The sequence below is a fragment of the Canis lupus genome, chromosome 33 (genome assembly GCF_048164855.1).
Source record: "Canis lupus baileyi chromosome 33, mCanLup2.hap1, whole genome shotgun sequence".
Classification (NCBI taxonomy): domain Eukaryota; kingdom Metazoa; phylum Chordata; class Mammalia; order Carnivora; family Canidae; genus Canis; species Canis lupus.
The window spans coordinates 30,610,478-30,631,400 of NC_132870.1; the positions used below are offsets into that span (position 1 = coordinate 30,610,478).

At 39.1% G+C, this 20,923-nt stretch overlaps 1 protein-coding gene and 1 long non-coding RNA gene across 2 annotated transcripts in view; one reads left to right on the top strand and one right to left on the bottom strand.

Annotated features, from left to right (window-relative positions):
* Positions 1 to 17,018: 17,018 nt before the first annotated feature.
* Positions 17,019 to 20,923, top strand: part of ENPEP (glutamyl aminopeptidase) — an 87,610-nt gene continuing 83,705 nt past the window's right edge. Inside the window, exon 1 of the mRNA XM_072810534.1 lies at positions 17,019 to 17,786. Coding sequence (XP_072666635.1) covers positions 17,152 to 17,786 — 635 coding nt within the window. The 5' untranslated portion in view covers positions 17,019 to 17,151. The remainder of the gene's footprint in view (positions 17,787 to 20,923) is intronic.
* LOC140623819 (uncharacterized) overlaps positions 19,611 to 20,923 on the bottom strand; it is a 126,208-nt gene continuing 124,895 nt past the window's right edge. Inside the window, exon 15 of the long non-coding RNA XR_012023338.1 lies at positions 19,611 to 20,032. This is a non-coding gene — a long non-coding RNA (uncharacterized lncRNA). The remainder of the gene's footprint in view (positions 20,033 to 20,923) is intronic.

Below are 20,923 nucleotides of genomic sequence, written 5' to 3' on the forward strand. Positions count from 1 at the left end.
TGTATAGAAGTGCCACTGATTTCTGGGCATTGATTTTGTGTCCTGCCACACTGCCAAATTGCTGTATGAGTTCTAGCAATCTTGGGGTGGAGACTTTTGGGCTTTCTATGTACAGTATCATGTCATCTGTGAAGAGGGAGAGTTTGACTTCTTCTTTGCTAATTTGAATGCCTTTTATTTCTTTTTGTTGCCTGATTGCTGAGGCTAGGACTTCTAGTACTATGTTGAATAGCAGTTCCACCCAAATTTTGAACACTAGGCAGATTTCAATAATTTTCCATCTTGGAAGGGAAGATCTGAAGAGGCAGTGTTTTAAGAATGTCTAAATAAGAGAGGTTTAGAGATGGTAATCTTATTCAAAGAAAAGACTTACAGCTGTGTTGGCATATATTTTACATAATATTGAAAAAATACATTATATCAGAGAATGAGGGAGATTATGTGGAGGGAGTTAAACCTGCTCTTGGGGCTGCCATAGGGTTGGGGGTCTCAATCTCTGTTCTACGAATAAGCTCATGGGATTCTTATACAAATCTATTCTAAATCTCAGCAGCGGATTCGGACATCATATTTTTACCCACACAAAATTAAAATTGTACCCACCTCCTCTCAACAACTTAATCTACGGAAAGGGGAATGCCTAGTAGAATATAAAGAACCTAGCAGATCTTTCTGCTCTGGAACTTTGCCTCGTCTGGCTTCTTAGTTGTGGATCTGGGATGCCATAGCATGAGGTACTGCAGGAGTGGAATGAAGCTAACAAGCACAACCCTGCTGAAATTATGTGGTCACATTTGCAAGATTTACTATCCATATTTCATGTGGATATAAAGCAGCCCCATGCATTCCTTCATGAAGCCTGGGTGATTCTCCAGAGTCTAGTTGTAGGGACTATGGGAGAAAAAGAGTTTATTCCCCCGTGCATGCACAGGGATATACTGATCTAAGAAATGCCTGCCCTCCACCTGAGTTCTTACGGAGACTATGGTTCCTGGCACCTCTAAAGCAGACATCATATTTTGCAAGAACCTACACTTAACCACATGGAAATAAAGTCATCTTTAAATTTTTTAAAGAACTTCACAAAAAAATGGCTGTTTTAGATGCTGTAGGAAATACAGAAGTGTCTGGTATGGAAGTACTCGCGTAACCTAGTAAGGAAATAAGTCATCTGTTTATTAAAAGTAGCATAAGAGGTCAATGTTGAAGGTTACAAATAAATGATAGAGAAAATAGTATTTTTCAGTTTAGAAGGATGAGCAATCACTACCTGGGATGGCTTACAATGGCCTCATGGGAAAAAAATGGGGCTTAAATGCTGAGCTTTAGAGGATGTCAATGAACAGATTTTGAAGCTTTTTTTTCCCCTGCCAGACGCATTCTTACTCATTTCCACAGAACTTACATTTTTCAGGATCACCTTTAGGGGTAAGGGAAACTTTCAAGAAAGGGAAAGTGGCAACACTTATGAAATTCTGCATTTCTCACAGTTGAAACTCTAAAGCATTATGTCCCAGAGACAACTGAATCCTGACTGCTCCTGGTACTGAAGCTGTGGCAGTCCCACAAAACTGCTTGCAGACTCTTACCTTACCACGGCCAGGAGGGAGAGACATCTTCCCTAAGGCAGGTACCATTTCATTCAGTACAAAATAGTGCAAGGAATCACTCATCACTCTGATCATTACCTGAGTCAGTGAACATGACTGATGGACAAGAGACAAGACTGTTTCAATACTGCTGTGTATGTTCATGCAAGATTGGTAGCATCATTTTTCTGCTGTCTGAAGAAATATCTCATAGATGGGATGCCAAGAAAACTGCTGCAGTCAGAACTCTGGCCAATGAAGTGGGAGAGAGTATGCTGCTCACTCCTGTCTCCCCACTGGATAGGACAAGCAAACATGTTCCACATATACCAAGAGGAATGCTAAATAGAACTAGCGCGAGTGAAGATTTCATGGAATTGGACAAATAAAGACAAACTGAAGAAGGAAAGGGCAATGTTGTGTGCAAAGGTGAAGTGGGGCGAGTTAGAGAAGGGTGCACGCAGCCAATGAGGAGTCTGTGGTGGGGCAGGGGTTGCATTCTAAATGGAGCAGGATAGAGTTGCTTCCCACTGGATGGCTTCTGAGTGATAGGATTATGAGACTGTGTCTGGACTTGGCTCGATTGTGTCACTCAAGATATAAAGCATAATTTCAAAACATCTTAAATAAAGGTTGGCATTTTATTTCATAAAATTATCACCATTATAATTTCTCTTCAGATTGAAATTTCAAGAACTCTTCTTTATTTAATTTCCTACTTCCTACAACTTACGACATTTAATGTCAAATTGAACTTTTTTTCATCATGCTAAGAATTTGTCATGTAACTTTTCAAATATTTTGAGTGCGTGAAGAGAGCATCCAAAGATGTAATGCCAAATTTTTGTTTTTATTATTCCAGTGCCAAATATTTTAAAATAATTTCTACATGAAGAGTACTGATAATTAAATCCAGCATTTCCACCATAATTTATTTTCCTTTTATTTTCTTTTAAAGATTTTATTTATTTATTCATGAGAGACACAGAGAAAGAGAGAGGCAGAGACACAGGCAGAGGGAGAAGCAGGCTCCATGCAGGGAGCCTGATGTGGGACTTGATCCCAGGACTCCAGGATCACGCCCTGCGCTGAAGGCAGGCGCTCAACCACTGAGCCACCCAGGCGTTCCTTATTTTCCTTTTAGAAATAACTACCAGTAAGTACATGAAATAGCATTACTATATATCAGAACATTATTCACATCAGAAATGGAATTACATAAATTGCATTATGAATACCAAGATGTATACACATTCTGGGTATGTTCATCATGTAAGCATGTGAGAGTTAGATAATCATATAAATTAATATTGTTTAAATTATTGTGTATACAAATGGTGTTGGGAAAACTAAATAGCCACATTCATAAGAATGGAACTGGACCACTTTCTTACACCATGCACAAAAATTAATTCAGAATGGATGAAAGATCTTAATGTGTGGCAGGAAATCATCAAAATCCTAGAGGAGAACACAGGCAGAAATTTCTTTAACTTCAGCTGTAAAAACTTCTTACTAGACATGTCACCACAGGCAAAGGAAACAAAGGCATAAATGAACTATTGGGACTTCATCAAGATAAAAAGCTTCTGCACAGCAAAGAAACAATCAACAAAACTAAAAAACAGCCTATGGAATGGGCAAAGATATTTACAATGGACATACCCGATAAAGGGTTAGTATCCAAAATCTACAAAGAACTTATCAGAGTCGCCCAGAAAACAAATAAACCAGTTAAGAAACCCAGAAGACATGAAGACATGAACAGACATTTTTCCAAAGAAAACATCCAGGTGGCTAACAGTCACATGAAAAGATGCTCAATATCACTCATCAGGGAAATACAAATCAAAGCCACAATGCAATACCTTCTTACACCTGTCAGGATGGCTGGAATTAAGAACATAAGAAACAACAGGTATTGGCAAGGATGTAGATAAAAGGGTACTCTCTTGCACTGCTGGTGGGAATGCAAACTCACCCAGCCACTTTGGAGAATAGTATGGAGGTTCTCCAAAAAGTTAAAAATAGAACTATCCTTTGATACAATTGTGCAACTATGTATTTAACCAAAGGATACAAAAACACAGATTTGAAGAGTACATGCTCCCCAACATTTATAGCAGCATTATCAAAAATAGCCAAACTATGGGGAGAGAGCCCAAATGTCCATCAAATGATGGATGGATAAAGAAGATATTACTCAGGCATCAAAAAGAATGAAATCTTGCCATTTATAATGACATGGATGGAGCTAGAGTGTATTATGCTAAGTGAAATAAGTCAAGGGACACCTAGGTGGCTCAGTGGTTGAGCGTCTGCCTTTGGCTCAGGGTGAGATCCTGGGATCTGGGATTGAGTCCCGCATTGGGCTCCCTGCATGGAGCCTGCTTCTCCTTCTGCCTGTGTCTCTGCCTCTCTCTGTGTGTGTCTCTCATGAATAAATAAATAAATATTTAAAAAAAAAAGAAATAAGTCAATCAGAGAAAGACAAATACCATATGATCTCACTCACATGTGGAATTTAAAAAAGAAAACAGATGAACATATAGGAAGTATGAAAAGAAAAAAAGGTGAGAGAGAGAGAAACAAGACCTTAAAAACTCTTAACAACAGATAACAAACTGAGGGTTGATGGAGGGGTGGGTTTAGGATGGGCTGGATGGGTGATGAGCATGAAAGAGGGCACTTGTGATGAGCACTGGGTATTATATGTATGTGATGAATCACTGAATTGTACTCCAGAAACTAATATTGCACTTGCATATTAACTACCTAAAATTTCAATTAAAAATAATAAATAGATAAAAAAATAAATGATTGTGTGCAACAGTCCATCTACAGTTTATATCCTCAAAAGACAGAGATAAATGAGAAGCACCAATACATGATAACCACTATTCCAGATTGAAGCCAATTCCTAAACTCAAAAATGTTTTTAAAAACTTCATGTTAACTGTGTATTCATGTATCACCAAACTTATTGATTTCCTTCTATGTGCAAGGCACTGTGACAGGAAAGAAATGATTAAATATCACAAAATAGTCCATCTTATAACTAATAAACACTGGATTTCATGAAATGTAGTGGGAAGAGCCTTGGTCTGGATGTCTAAATGTGGCTCTTCCCTTGTCTGGCTTAGTGACCTTTGGAAGGTTAATCTCACCCTTGGTTTTAGTTTCCTTATCTGCAAGTTATATTATATCTAAAATTGCTTGCAGCTCGAAATTGCCATGTTCTTATGAAAAACAAATATGTGTTTATTTTAAAATAAGATATGATTGAATAAAATTTTAGGACAAATTACAAGAATTGGTTAGGCTTTGATGCTAATGAAACCATTCTCACAATTTCCATTTTGACCTAAGTTCTAAAACAGACTCATACCATGCCCTATTGACCAGTTTTGCAGAAACCTGATTCAAGGTTAGGGAATGGGTGTGATAGATAAGTGGCAATTCAACTGCAATCCCAAACTCTATGAGGATAGCACCATAATATCACCTCTACAAACCAAAGGACAACACTGAGATTCATTGATTCCAGTTGATTTTCCATGATAGAAACTAATAAGAAATTTCTCCAGGAACTCGGTGAAAGGCAGAAAGTGCAAGTGGAGCCAGGACAATTGCCCTTTTGGTGGCTGCCTGAAAAGGCACTGACAGTTTGAGGATGGTGACTTTGAGAAGCTGAAGAAACTGGGAGAAAGGATTTTGTACTTAAAAATGGAAGGTGTGCTCCTTTATCCTAAGTAGCAGATTCTGTAGCCATTTGAGGGAGAAAACAAGGCACAGCTACTGTGTATTATTCAAAGCCAGTTTTTGTTTAGATTCCCAAACAAGAGATCTTTATTTCGGGCCTTCTAGCAATGGGGATACAAGAGCAAGTTCCTGCTTGGTGGAGCTTACAGTCTAGTAAGACAGGCAATGCACATTAATGAGTAACTGAGGGGAGTGAAGTCGGGTGTAGAGAAGGCTATGTATGAAAACTATGCAGTTGTGTAATGGGAGGAGGGAGCAGGGCAGTGATAATGAAGCTAAGGGAACCTGAGGAAGCGACATTTGAGATTAGGCATGAGAGGCAAGAAGAAGGCAACCTTGTGAGGGTGTTGGAAAAATGTGTTTTAAGGAAATAGCCCGGAAAGGGGACTCTGGGGTGTTAAAGGAACAGAAAGCTTGAGAGATTGGACCCCGGGGGATAAAAAGAATAGATAACTTGAAGTACGTGCAGACCATAGGAAAGACTTTCAATGCTGTTTCAATTGCACAGGGAGGCCATTGAGAGGTTTTTTTTTTTTATTTTAAGATTTTATTTATTTATTTATTCATGGGAGACACAGAGAGAGAGGCAGAGAGATAGACAGATGGAGAAGCAGGATCCTCGCAGAGAACCTGATGTGGGACTCCATCCCCTGGCCAGGATCAGGAATCCCCTGACCAGGATCACGCCCTGAGCCAAAGGCAGACACTCAGCCACTGAGCCACCCAGGTGTCCCCATTGAGAGTTTTAAGCAAGAAGTAATACTATGACTTTGAAAAGATTACTGATTCCTGTCAGTATAACAAGATTACTGACTTTGAAAAGATTTGAAAAGATTACTGACTCCTGTGTATATTATATTGTGTGGGATTGAGAAGGGAAAAAAGCAAACTTTATATAGAAACTTTTCATAAAGCTTTTCTTTAATAAAAAATAAAATCAGATTTCAAATGTGCAACATTTGCTCTATCTGCACGTATGTCTGCATGTCGCATGTCTTCAATAAAGGCTTACTAGTGTTTATTTGTTATCTGACTCTCCTGTAATCCATGTTGTAAGAACAAACTCCAAGGGAAGGAGTGACAGAGTAATGACCAAAAGAAGGCCCAGGATGGACAGGGTGGGGGCATGTAGGAGAGAAGTTTGGGAGGGAATGGATAGCACATGGAATAGGAATCTCAGCACAAATTAAAGGTCAGCACTCAAAAATATGATTTATGGCTAGATGCAAAAAGAAGGAACTCAGATAAATAATCTTATCCTAATAAACTGTAAATATGGAATGATAACAGGAAATGGATTTGTATTTTCTAGAGACAGGATAATGTCTTTTCTGAGTTTGTTTAACTTAATGGATCAAGATTTGGAAGGGCCAGTTATTACAGTCCAGGGAAGTAAGAGATGCTAATAAACATCTAGGTTTTTCATGAAGGACTAGACCCACTGTACTAATACGCATGTGTTTATTTTTCACTAAATACTAAATAACATATTTTTAGGAAAATGCACAAAACAAAATAAGAATAACACACAAAAAAACTGCAAGATAATTTTCCTGTAATTTTATATGGGAAAACCAAAGAAAATGACTGTTTTTAACACTTTGATTTATGCAATCCAGGCTTTTTTCTATGTGTATATTTTTACAACAGGAACTTCATATTATACATATTGTTCTGTTGTCTGCCTTTATCACTTAATGTATATACACAGAGATTACATTTTGTGCATTTTCTTTTTTTTACAATGTCTATATTTGTTATTAAAACACTTAAACATAACATTACAATAAAACTGGTTAGTATTTTAAAGAGAAATACTGGTAAAATGCTGTTGCATATAATTAGTGCAAGTTAAATTTATAATTTATAATTTAAATTAGTGCAATTAAATTTATAATTTCTTTTTTTAGGGGAAAGGAGTAAAGGGAGAAGGAGAGAGAGAGAATCTTAAGCAAGCTCCATGTTCAGCACAGAGCCTGACACTGGGCTCAGTTTCAAAACCCTGAGATCATGACCTGAGCCAAAATCAAGAATCAGACGCTTAACTGACTGAGCCATCCACGTGCCCCTAAATTTATAATTAGTTTTTCCTTCAGCTTAAATTTTACCTGATCATCATTTTATCCACTCATTCTACGTGTGTAGTATCTTCTATGAATTTGGCACCATGCAGTGTAGTTTGGGGAATACAAAGAGATTAGAAAACATAGTGAATGACCCTAACCTCAATATATTGTATGGGGAAAAATTCATAAATATGTCAAGCAAGTAAAAACAACTCAAGCCAGCAAAAAAATAAATTTAAGACAGTGTGCAGCACACATTCTGCAGCACTTTAGAACAAAGAAAAGCCAATTCCGTGAAAGTAAAGTTAGCTTCTTTGGTCAAGCACATTTGTGTGCCAGAGATTGCACCAAATACTATGAACACAAACAAGCAAGAGATAAAATCTTGAAGCTCTAGAGCTATGCTGTCCACTAGAGTAACCACTAGCTAGGTACAGGGCAGCTGAAATGTGTCCAGTCCAAATTGAGATGTGTTGTAAGCACAAAATACACTAGATTTTGATAGTATGAACAAAATGTAAAATATATTATTAAATTTTATATTAGTACATTTAAAAAAATTAAGTACATTAAACGAAAATGTTGGAGGCCTATTATGTTAATAAAATATATTACTAAAATTAGTCTTACCTGTTTATTTTTCATTTCTTACTGTGGCTACTAGAAAATTATAAGTCACAATTATGGGTCACATTATACTTCTGTTAATCAGTACTGCTATGGATTTTTAAAATCTGAGCAAGAAAATGACAAAATAAAGCCACACAAGACAGCCTCTACAATGTGCAGGGAGACAGGAAAGAGAGGCTGAGATGGTCAAGCACTTAACGATCCATCTAGCAGTTTGTGAGGGAGAGAGAGGGAAGAGTCTTGGCTGATGCCAATAAAGAATGGTAATTCATATTTAAAAATCAAACATGGAAAGGAATAAGTAGATACAATGTTTTCATGAGGAATGATGATACTCAGCTTTAGACAAACTTGAATTACAGGTGAGGGTGGGATATGCTAGTGACATAGACTGGCATTATTTTGACTTTGAATCTAAGGAGAAAATTTGGATAAGTGATGAAATTTGGGGGTTTTCCAAGTAGATGTAATAGTTGAGTTATCCAAGGAAGAAAGAGAAAGAAGGGAAAATATATGACTTGTCGAAGAAGTACGTTTAGGAGAAAAGAGGAGAAGACATTAAGAAGACAGGGGTGAAAAGAACTAAAACAATGGCATGTCATTGAAGCTGAGGGAGAGGATGGTTGAGAGCAAGGAATGTTTCATTCTTTTTTTCTCTGTGCTTTTGTTTGTATTTGTTCAGTCTTAATTCACCACACATTTAATAAATGTGTGCCAGGTATTGTGGGACTTGCTGGAGACATAGCAATAAACTATGGTGGTAGTAAACATGGTAAGGAGGCTGTAGTGGTGAAAAGGCAAATGTTGAGGTTTAAAGTTTTGACAACTACCTGTCTGAAGTAAAAATTTAACAATTAAATACTAAGACGTATGGTAAGGAAAACTAGTTAAAATTACACTGGAAGATAAGTTCTTCAACTTTTTATAGCTTAATGAATAGAATTTAATTTCTTATTCAGATAAGGGTCCATGGGTGGTGTGGAGATGAGAAGGGATGTGTCGTCGTGGGGAAGCTAAAAATCCCTGCAGCTTGTGACTCTTCCATTTTCAGTATATGACTTTCCAGATTTCTGTGGATGTCAACATTTAGCCGGCAGGCCAAGGAAGAGACGATGTGGGATCACACAGGTGGTATTTATGGACCAGATCTGAAGAGAATAGATCACTTCTCTCCACATTCTATTAGCTAAAATAGAATTACATTTCCACAGTTAAAGCCCCATTGTGAACCCAGAAGGAAAAGGAAATGTGCTTCATGAACAGTTAGCCAGTCACTGCCAATAAGCCACAATTACCCTGGACCTCTAATGTCATTTTGTCCTTAATTATCAGATTTGAATATCTACATGAGTCAAATTGATAAAATTGTTGGTTAAGTTTCCATGTGTCTTATTGCCATATGCAGTCTCTGTTGCTTTAGAGTTGACAGTATTTTTGGTTGATAAAGAAAAGCAACAAAACGAATAAAGGTTTCTCTGTGGAATGACCCACACTCATTATGCAAGTAATTTTATAAGCATTTGGGGCAAATGACCAATGCTGGCCTTCAAGGGGATGCAGGATAGAATGTTAGGTGCTAGGACTGAAATGACAGATTGGATGGGAACTTGAACTCATAGCCAAGGTGACCTCAGGAAAGTGACACGGTGACTCTCCGGATATGGGGGTTTGTATACTTACTTCATGTCTGTAATGATGAAGCTGAGACACTCGAACCATCTATCGCCAAGAACCTGAAGTAGCCTTCATTAAAATAATCTGCAATGATAACTTGCTCAGCTCCTCAAATCTACTACAACTTATTTGAAAAATAGAATAACAATCAGTTTGCATTAAACAACATTAGTGCAGGACACTTCTCATGGTTAGTTTTTGGTTCTCTCACTATTCTAATATTTGCCATTTCATTTAACTACTAAGCTAGGTAGTAGTATAACTACGAATCTAATTTCTCAGCATCCCAGGGTGAGAGAAGCACCCTGGGGGCATTGAAGGGGAAAAAGTAATGCGAGAGCCACCTCAGCTCAGTGCATGCTGAGGAGGGGACTCTCCCAACGACCTCATAGGCTTGATGATAAATAGGTATGTCTTATATGTTGGATCTTGTAGTACATTTTTTCTTAGAAACAATATTGTGATTTGTTGCCTAGGCTAGTTGTAAGATCTATACAATCTGTAATGTAACCAAAATATAAAACTATTCATGAAGGAGTTTGGATAAACCCGTAAATAGTATGAAATTCCTTTTGTTAGATTTGGAGGCAGCATGGTGTGGTAAGTAGCAGCTGGGGCTCATAATAAATAACTTATAGAATTGCTGGATGTATGAAAAAGATAGCAAATAAAAGACATCTGGCAGTAAATCTATACCATGAAGGTTAGTTCTGTGTCATTCCATTTTCTTCTTCTTTCCTTTCACCTACATGCAATTACTTTTACTTGCATTTGTTTCTGCAGTATTCTGAAAGGCAGATAAAATGACCTCTGGCAAATAAAATAAAAAGGTATCCCCCTCACAATACAAGTCTGTTCAGAAAAAAAATCAAGTTAAAAATAAATATTCAGAGCAGCAGTGGTAAGAAATAGGCATAAACTATCAGCACGTAGCTGAATAATCTTTACAGGTATGGGAAGCTAGAAGGTACTTTGACTTGGATATGGTTTAGGTCTTAATAATAATGTTAACAGCAATTGGCACAGCATTTTTCTTCCATGTATGGACTTTTTCTTCTTCTGAGTCACTGGGGTGTCCCAAGCAAGATAAGCCCTACGATGAGGGGAGGCCAGCATGAGGCTGACATGGCCAGCTGACCACCAAAGACGTGTCCCCCTCTTCCGAAGGGTAGAGTTGCTGCTGCTTGCCTAACCCAGCCTCTTTGCTTTTAAGAGGAATAACGTGACTAGTTCTGGCCAATGATTGTGAGTGAAAGCAATGCTTGAGACAAAAGCATACTAAAAATGTGATAAACAAAAACTAGAAGAGGTGCCAGAAAAATAGAACACAAACAGTAGAAACAACATTCCTGTTACTCATATGGATGACTTTGATCCTATTAATGCAGTTAAAGTCCTTACTCACAATGAAAACAGCAGCCAAAGACAACTGTATTTGTTAAAATTAATGTGGTAATAAAAAAATTTCAAACCAACAGCCAGTGTTAATAAATAAAATTTGAGATGTTACAGTTCTTTCTTCTGAAAGAAGATGAAGAATAGATCTATTAGAATTTTTGTGGGAGATATAACCTGAATTCATCACTGCTAGTGTAATTCACTTAGACTTTTTATAGAATAAAAGAACATCGGGTGAGATATTTTGCTTACACTAACGTTATTTTTGCAGACTTCTGCAGATGGGAAAGACGAGAGGGAGGGAGGGAGAGAGAGAGAGAGAGAGAGAGAGAGAAAATACGAGAAAATATTGCCAAGAATTTTGACACTACAAAGACTGAAAGAAAACGCTGAGTGAATTCAGCATGTTAGGAAGTTTTAAAACTCAGAATCTAGAGCTATTGTTTAGTGTACTGAGAAAATTTATAAAGATTATTTTGAAATTCTGAGAGCAACAGAAATCTAGACTATATTATCACTATTATTTTTCTCCTATTGTTTCTATATCCTGCCACAGTCTCCTAAGTGTATTACTGACATTAGAGAACCCAATATAAAAGCAGTTTAAAATTATAGAAATAATAAATCCTTCTGTTTTATTTTCTTTGCTTTTCTGAGTATTTTCAAAACCTCTGCATTCTAAGAACAAAGCAGGTGTTTATATACATGCTTTTAAGAGAATTTACTAACATTTTTTAAAAAGTCTACATTTTAAAGTTTATCCTAGAATTCCTTGTCCAGTAGGTTTTTGTTAAGAATTAAGTATTTATTGAGTCAATATATATCTGTCGAATGATTGAAAAAAAAAGAATAACTGAAAAAAAAAAAAAGAATAACTGAATAGTGGCCCACAGACACTTTTTGAAAGGCAAGTAAAGTGAACTGATTTTTTCCGAGGTGATCCAAATGAGTAACAAATATGATTGCTGGGGTGCCTGGGTGACTCAATCAGTTGAATGTCTGACTCTTGATTTCAGCTCAGGTCATGATCGCAGGGTGCTGGGATTGATTGAGCCTTCTGTTGGGCTCTGTGCTCAGTGGGGAGTCTGATTGGGGATTCTCTTCCTGTCGCTCTGTCCCTCCTTCTGCTTCTCTCTGTCTCTGTCTCTCAAATAAATAAATAAATCTTAAAAAAAAAAAGAAACATGATTGTTGCTTGTGACTTATGAATCCCTGGTACCTGTTCATCATGTGGGTGTGAGACATCATGAATACAATCTGTGTATCCCAAAAAAGCCTGCAGAAGGACTCTCAAATCAGTCTGCAAATAATAGATAGAGAAGATGTACATCTATGATTTTTATTTTCACTGATTTTTATTTTTTATTTAATTATGTTTAGATGTGTTTTGGAGATTTCTTCTCAACATATTTTTTGAAAATCCTTCTTCTCCCTCTTTTCTTCCTTGCCTCTTGACCTTCATTCTCATTCTATGCTTTCTCATCTTGCCTGCTGTGTAGTTCTCCACATTGTGGCAGTCTTTGGACAAATTCATTATTACCTATCAATAAAAATTAGATGTGGAGCGCTCAACATTTTCTGTCCTAATATCTGCAGCTATTTTCAGCTCTTGGAAAAAGTTAGTTGAGATCACTTAATCTTAAAACCAACTGAACCCTTTAAAAGATTTGCTGAGTCCAAAACAAGATGAAGGCTAGGAAATAACGTGTAATTGACCAAGATCACACTGAACATTGTCAGTATGGATTTAGACTTCCTGGTCCACCAAGCCAAATGCAATGCCTTTTCAATTCTAACTAAATCTTTAAATTTGGAAATACCTGGATTGACCATGGGGTCTATAGAGTTGATATGCTTGATAATAGTGACCCAGCCACAAGGGGAAGACAAGCAGGTTCCCAACCTCCCTGCTCCCTATATTATACAGCCTGAGTTGCAGATTATTCTGCTTCCCCTATTACGACTGCAGCTTGTCATTATGGTTTGTTATTTTGCTGAACCATGGAGTTTGGCTCTGACCAACTAATAGGAGTAAAGAGCCAGTCAAATAGTCACACTTTTGTATTAATTACTGACAACAGTCTTGGAGATGTTCCTAGTTCTCGCGTGAGTTGGCAGCTCCCCATGTCTACAGAAGGCCCAGTTGCCTCTTGGGTACATGTCATTCCTGGGACCTAACAGAAAAGCTTTAAACTGAAGCTCCTAGAGAAAAAGAGAGGTGCACACTGTGTATTCAGTATTATGGTGGGTCTCTTGCATCAATCTACCTGCTGTGGGAAGGAATTAGCCAAGAAATCCCTTACTTTTTCAAGATCAGGTATGATTTCCAGGTCCTAATCTCCATGGAATTTCTTTCCAGTCATTCTTAAAATTTGAACTGACTTTGTTTTATCTCGACATTTCTGGTATATTATACCCATGAACCCTTCTCATTCTGGATTCTTGGTGTTCTTTTCCCTCCTTTCTATTTATCTATTCACTTGTTTTTTCAGTCAGCAATCAATGAACATTTATGCCACATATGGAACAGATATTGAACTTTGTTTCTTGGGTACAAAAGTGATAACACACATTGTCAAAAGCTGTGGGCAAGCAGAGCGTGGTCTAGTATCTATAATGAATGGCTTTGCATCCACTCCACTGGCTTGAACCTACCAAGTGGAAACTGACCAGAGGTAGCCTTTTCATGTTACTTGTATCTAATGTAGGATTAGCCAGTGTAAACTATTTAATCTAGGTGAGCACCTATGATGGTTCATTGGTCTCCTGTTAGGAATAGACTCTCTCTCTCTCTCTCTCTGTCTCTCTCTGTCCTCCATCAGTGACTACCTTGACCTTTGCTGTGGATTAGATTTGGCTTTCAAGATCAAGAGCCTCCTTTCATAGACTCAATATTTCAGTGTCAATGAGAGGAAGGACAGCAAGTACTGCTGCAATGGAGTGCAGTGTTATCAAATTATGAAAGCTAGGGGCTTTATATTTAGTAAATCCTAATATGTTGATCCTAAACATGTTTAATGCACATGCTGGCTCTGCTACACCCACTTATCTGGCTGAATGATTTAGCTCTGTAACATTAGGGGACTTCTAACACCCTGATACTGATAAGATGTAGTGCCCCTCACTGGGTGTAGGCAGCCCTCATGGATTGGTACTAAGATGCTGTGGTTAGAACTGGGACTTAGATTCAAAATTAACACAGACGTGTGCATGTATGTATATACACACACTACATACATGGATTTAAGGTGTTTTATTTCTACTATCAAAAGTATCATGTTTAAATAATGAATCCCTTTTGGTGGAATTTTTGGCAGAAGAGAGGAGGTATTTTATAGCGATTGACCATTCTTAATGCCTTGTAAGTACACTCTATTCCAAGGGTCTTTTATCTATTTTGTTCAGTCTAGCCACAGCATAGGGTCTGGTGGTAACATTGCTGTCTTTCTAGATAAAGTTGAATCTTAGAGTTTCAGGTGTATTTGTCTCAACTGAGATTTTTTAGAAATGCTTCCGGTTTCACACAATTTCATGTACATTCTTCCAAATACTTTTCGTTTTAGTCATTATGTTGAGATAAATGTGATCCACATTTTCCCTTTCATTTAGTGAAATGTCAAGTGATCTTTCCAATAAAAAAGAGGCTTTCTTGAGAGCTCAAACTCAAGAATTTGATTTGTCAAAACTAAGCATACTATGATTTAAAAAGTCTAAGACTGCTTCAGAATGGGAAATTAATAAATGCAAGATGAACCTATAACTGAGAATAGTATATTCCTCCTCCCTTTAATTCCATTTTTCATAGTACTGTTTTATGAGAGAACAATAGAAATGTACAGAGTAAAATGGATTCTTCTGCCTTTAAAGTCTCCCTTCTGCCTTTAAAGTTTAGTTGGTAATTTGGGACAGTTTAAAGTAGCATTCTGAGTGTTCCATGGAACACAAGTCCCACAAAAGTTACCTCACCAAAAATGTTCTCTCATCGACTCAATGTAGAAATTACTCAATAGTCTATCCTGTCTGGAGATTTACAACGTATGTTACCATCTGGAGGCTCTGAGAGAATGGAGGGTAGTAAAAGAACATTCTTAATTTCATCTAATCCAGCATAGCCTGCTCCACAAGTGTATCAACTAATACCCATGAATTGTACTGTAGGAAACATTGATGAAGTTTTTTAGAGCTATTAACCCTTAAATATTTGTCCTCTTCAGACAATGGAGGCACTTTGGACTCAGACAATATGGGTACAAACTCCAATTTTTTTTAAGATTTTATTTATTTATTTATCCATGAGAGACAGAGAGAGAGAGAGAGAGAGAGGCAGAGACACAGGCAGAGGGAGAAGCAGGCTCCATGCAGGGAGCCCAACATGGGACTCGATACTGGGTCTCCAGGATCACGCCCTGGACTGAAGGTGGCGCTAAGCCGCTAAGCCACCCTGGCTGCCCCAAACTCCAATTCTTCTATTTGCAGATTGTGTGACCTTGTCCAAGTGCCTTAACCTCTGCAAAAGTCAGTCTTCCCACCTCTACAATGGGCATCAAAATAGTACCAATCTTCTAGAGTTATTGGGAAGACTTAACTAATACTTCTATAATGTACTTAGCATAGTGCCGGGCTCATAGAGAGCTCTCAAATTTTTGATAATTCTTATTGAATTGTTAGTATGAGAGGTGGCTTGGGGTCTACACCTTAGCTACTCACAAACATTCAGGTCACTGCTGTGATTGCCATTTTGCCCTTGTCATTCAGAAGCAATAGATTTACACAGAAAATGGATCTCCCGACAGGCCAGCTTTCACATCTGGAATCTGCTGCAAACATGATCTACACATCCACGTCTACACAAGTCAATCTCACTCAGAGGCCAACTGCAGAGATATGTTTATCTGCCCCAGTTTAGTTATCTAACCTAACAAGTTTATCTATCCTTTCAATCCTTTCCCTTTCTGCCTCTTTTTTTCTTCTTCTCCTTTCTTCTTCTTCTTCTTCTTCTTCTTCTTCTCCTTCTCTTCTCCTTCTCCTTCTCCTTCTCCTTCTCCTTCTCCTTCTCCTTCTCCTTCTTATTCTTCTTCTTCTTCTCTTTCTTCTTTTTCTCCTTTTCTTCTTCTTTCTTCTTTCTCTTCATTCAGCTCCAGGACTGCTTTGGCTACTTTCCTGTTTCCCCCCTCTCCCATCCAGCATTTACTGAACTGATTCAGAGTAACTTGGCCATGCTTCGCTAATCCAGCAATCCAACAAATATTTACTAAGTGCTCCTTGAATTTATGTATCCCTTTGCGCATCCAAGCCCAGGGAATGACTTCGGTAAAGGCAGAGTCTGCATGTTTATGTAATAGGAGAGGGGTGTGTGTGTGTGTGTGTGTGTGTGTGCGTGTGTGGAAATACCGAAAAGAAAACACTTATCTTTGGCAAGCTACCTGATGAAACAAGCTGAAATCCAAGAAGCCCCTTTCGTTAAGGGAGAGAGATTGTGAGCACAACAGGAAGAAGCCATAGACTCAGTGGCAAAGGTTGAGGTTGGTTTTTTTTTTTTTTTTTTTTTTTTAATTGCAAGCACACTTCTCTCCCGGAACGCTGTCTCCCTGGGAGCTGCAGACCGGACTTTGGCAGAGGCTCCTCCTCCCGCCCCCCGACCAGCGCAGCCCTGTTTCATATTGAACTCCCTCCTGCGCCGGAGGGGCGGGGTGGGGACGCGTGTTCTTAAGGGGCTGTGACCGCGTCCCCGCCAGTCCTCCTCCGCCAGCTCGGCCGGGCCGCTCCCGGGCCCTCCGCCCACCCCCGGGGCCCCGCGTCCACCGTGAGAGGCTGGAGCGGGACGTGAGCGGGAGCGGCGGGGACGGCCGCAGGCGCCGGGGGCCGGGGGCCGGGGGCCGGGGGACTTGGGGGCGTGGGGCGGGGGGTGGGAAACAACGCAGACGGGCTGCCAAGCCCGGGAATTCCTCCCAACTTGAAAAGGAAGTCGGCGGACGTTAGTGAGCTCAATCTAACATTCTCCCACGTGTAATTAGTTGCCTCGGGAAGCAAAAATGAACTTTGCGGAGGGAGAGGACGCCAAGAGGTACTGCATCAGGACGAGACACGTGGCGGTGATCTGCGCGGTGGTGGCGGCGGTGGGACTGATAGTGGGCCTGTCGGTGGGCTTGACCCGGGCCGGCAGCTCCCCGGGGGGCGGCGGCCCGGGCCCCGCGCCCGGCCCCCCCTCGCAGGGCCCTTCGCCCGAGACCCCGCCGCCCGGGGACCAGGGGGTCTGTCCCGCCAGCGAAGATGACAGCGGGGACTGGAAGAACTTCCGGCTGCCGGACTTCATCAGCCCGGTGCACTACGACCTGGAGGTGAAGCCCCTGCTGCAGGAGGACACGTACACGGGCAGCGTGGCCATCGCGGTCAACGTGAGCGCGCCCACCCGGCACCTGTGGCTGCACCTGCGGGAGACCAGGCTCACGCAGCTGCCCGAGCTGAAGGCGCCCTCGGGGGCGCAGGTGCAGGTCCGCCGGTGCTTCGAGTACAAGAAGCAGGAGTACGTGGTGGTGGAGGCGGAGCAAGAGCTCGCCCCCAGCACTGGCCGGGGGACCTACCTCCTGACCCTCAGGTTCGCCGGCTGGCTGAACGGCTCGCTCGTGGGATTTTACAGGACGACCTACGAGGAGAACGGACAGATCAAGTAACTACTAATTTTTGCTTTGTTTGCCCTCAGCTCGCATATTTGTTCTCCATTTCTTTCCCTTTCCTTCTCGCTTTCCACCTTTTCAATCGTCTATGTTGCTCTGATTGTTACCCACACTTGGTTTCCGTTCTGCTCCTTCACCTGCGAAACCCAATTCTTGCCCCGTCGTATTTTCTTTTTTTTTTTTTTAATTTATTTATTTATGAGAGACACAGAGAGAGAGAGAGAGAGAGAGAGAGAGAGAGGCAGAGACAGAAGCAGGCTCCAGCCAGAGAGCCTGATGCGGGACTCGATCCTCGGACTCCAGGATCATGCCCTGGGCCCAAGGCAGGCGCTAAACCACTGAGCCACCCAGGCATCCCCCCAGACCCGTAGTATTTTCAAAGCCTATCAAAAAACCTAAAAGTACAGAGTGAGCTGCATGGAGTCCAAAGAATCAATGTAAGTCTTTTACTTCATCAGGAAAAGTCATAAGGTACTGCATCCTGTCAGAAGGCAGAAACTGCCCAGAGAAACTACCTCAGATTCTAAAAATACACGTATTTCGCTGCCATAGTCTTGGGCTACATGACAATGATTTCAAAGTGAACTTTTATACTAAGTTTAAGTGGAATTCAGCAAGTGACAGTTATAATTTTGAGTATTTTATTGGAGAAGAGATGCTGAAAGAGTATGGAAAGTCCGCGAAATTGTCTTGGTGTCACTAGGAAGGGAGGCGCGATTCCGTCTTTATCTTGTGTGGCCAGAACCATGTTTCACACATAAGCTTTCACCAAACAGAGTTCACACGTTCGTGGCAGCACATGGATAACTCTTTGGGCTCATTGTCCATCATGCAACATGCAATGGTAATGCTAAGCCTTTTGCAGTATAAAAGATATATTAAGTAATTAAGGATATAAAGATATGTCAGGTGATGAATATATGCATTTTTTCATTTCTGCGTCTAGCAAAGATGGTTACTTGCCTTGACAATCAGATGCTATTCCTAGAACCACATGAAGGGCATACACTCTCTCAATAAATTAAAAAAAAAAAAAAACCTTCACTCTGTGGGTGTGACCTTTGCATCAGGAAGGAAGGCTATCTTGAGGTATCACTGAACTTGAAACTGCTTTGACCTTTGCTTATGTCGATTCTTGACAGGTAAATGATTAAGAAACCTTAGTGTCATAGTTCAGAAATGTGATGAGTCCAGGGCCAGCCCACTGAATATCCCTTCCCTATGTTGTTTTAAGCATCTTACAGAGCAAAGTAAAGCTTTTGGTCAAAATTCTTCCTATTGTTTGTCAGAGAGACCCAAGGACTAAATGAAATGTTTAAGTATCCCTATATTACTGTGGGATACACTAATAAATTGAGTAGGAATGATAGTTTGAAAAAAACATTTGAAGGGAACATGCTCATATACTGTATCTTAATATCACTAGTGATAAAACAGGCTTCTTTATTGCTGACTTGTTTTTTTTCTGCTTATAAAAATTAAAAATAGTGTAAGCATGTAAAATTATAAAGAAGGAAAATCAAAAGAAACTATAAAGAGAAACTTCACATCGAATGGTAACTTTGGTTACATGTTAATATTTTTTTAGACAATCAGATTGTAATTACATAATGTTTATGTATATATACCTTTTTGCCTTCATATAAGCATTTCCTCTCAGTCTTCCATATTTTCAAGAATCTGACTTTAAAGACCGTGCATGAATGCACTCTTATTTTTTAAGACCTGTTTCCTAATACTGGATATTTAAATTGCTTTCAGTATTTATTACAATAAAAGAGTCAGAAAAGAACATAATTGTAAGTAAATCTTTAAGTATATATCTGTTTATTTCCTTATGTTAGGATATATTCAATAAAATAGAATTGCTGGGTCAAAGAGTATCGAGAAACTTGTGACAGTTATTTTGTTGATTTCATAACACACAGTCACTCTAGAAAACTTGGAAAACAGAGAAAATTCTACCACCGAAGTATAGTCATTGTTAATATTTAGGCAGATACCCTTCCAATATTTTTTCCGAATGCAGGTAAAGATGACATTATGTTGTACATAGTATTGTGTAACATGTTTTTAGAATATATCAACACTTTAACATGGCTTGGTAGAGGATTTATTTAATGGATACATGATAGTCTATTATATGAATATAATGTACCTTATTCCACTTCTTTTCCCCACTTTTTCCGTTAAATTTGGGCGTTTACGTTTCTTCTTTTTTTACCTTTTTAATAAACACCTATAAAAATATAATAACATCCTTATCAAAATATGTATAACATTTTCTAATAATTCTATAGGAAAATTCTTAGGAAATTGGCTCAAACTACCTATGTATGGATGCATGAATCTGTGTGTATGTATACACACATACACATAAATATGTGATATGCATGCATGTGTGTGTGTGTCTCCAAACTGACTTCCAAAAATATATCTCAAATTATGTTTCCACAAATAAGGAATAAAAATGCCTATTTCTCTGAGATTCACTAAGGATTAAGTGAGTTTTTAAAATGTTCTCAATTTGTGGGGGAAAGGCAAGATATTTGGAAGAATATCCACCTCCAAGAGATTCTAAAAATTCATTAATTGAAGTGAAAACAAATCAAAACTTGTAAGTGGTTTATTGCTAAGACTTTAAAATTGTTTCTTGGGTTGAGAAAACAGTAGAAACGTCATCTGAGTAAAGCCACCAAATTATTAAAAATTCCATATACTACAGGAAGGCCAAAAGATATGGAACAAAATTCCATTAATAAATTTCTCTTACGTACTTTATAAATTTAAGAAAGCATTATATACTGAAATATATATTAGTCATTTGACTCTGGATTATTTTATCGTACCAATAAATTTTACCATAAGATATATACTTGAGAGCTGATATCCTGAAACTCGGCTGTCGTAATTATTGGACAACAAATACCACATTACAGCAAGACTGGTGAGAGAGGCGGGCTCTCAGGGACGACTGGTAACCCGGAGCTTGTCTGCTCTCCTTGGTGGCAGTTGAGGCTCTCATATTACCCAGGATGCTTCCAGTTCTGCATCCACATGTGGTTTTGGAACAGTTCTGGCACATACTCAGTAACCTCAGTTAGTCTAAATGGAACACTTTTTGTTTTTC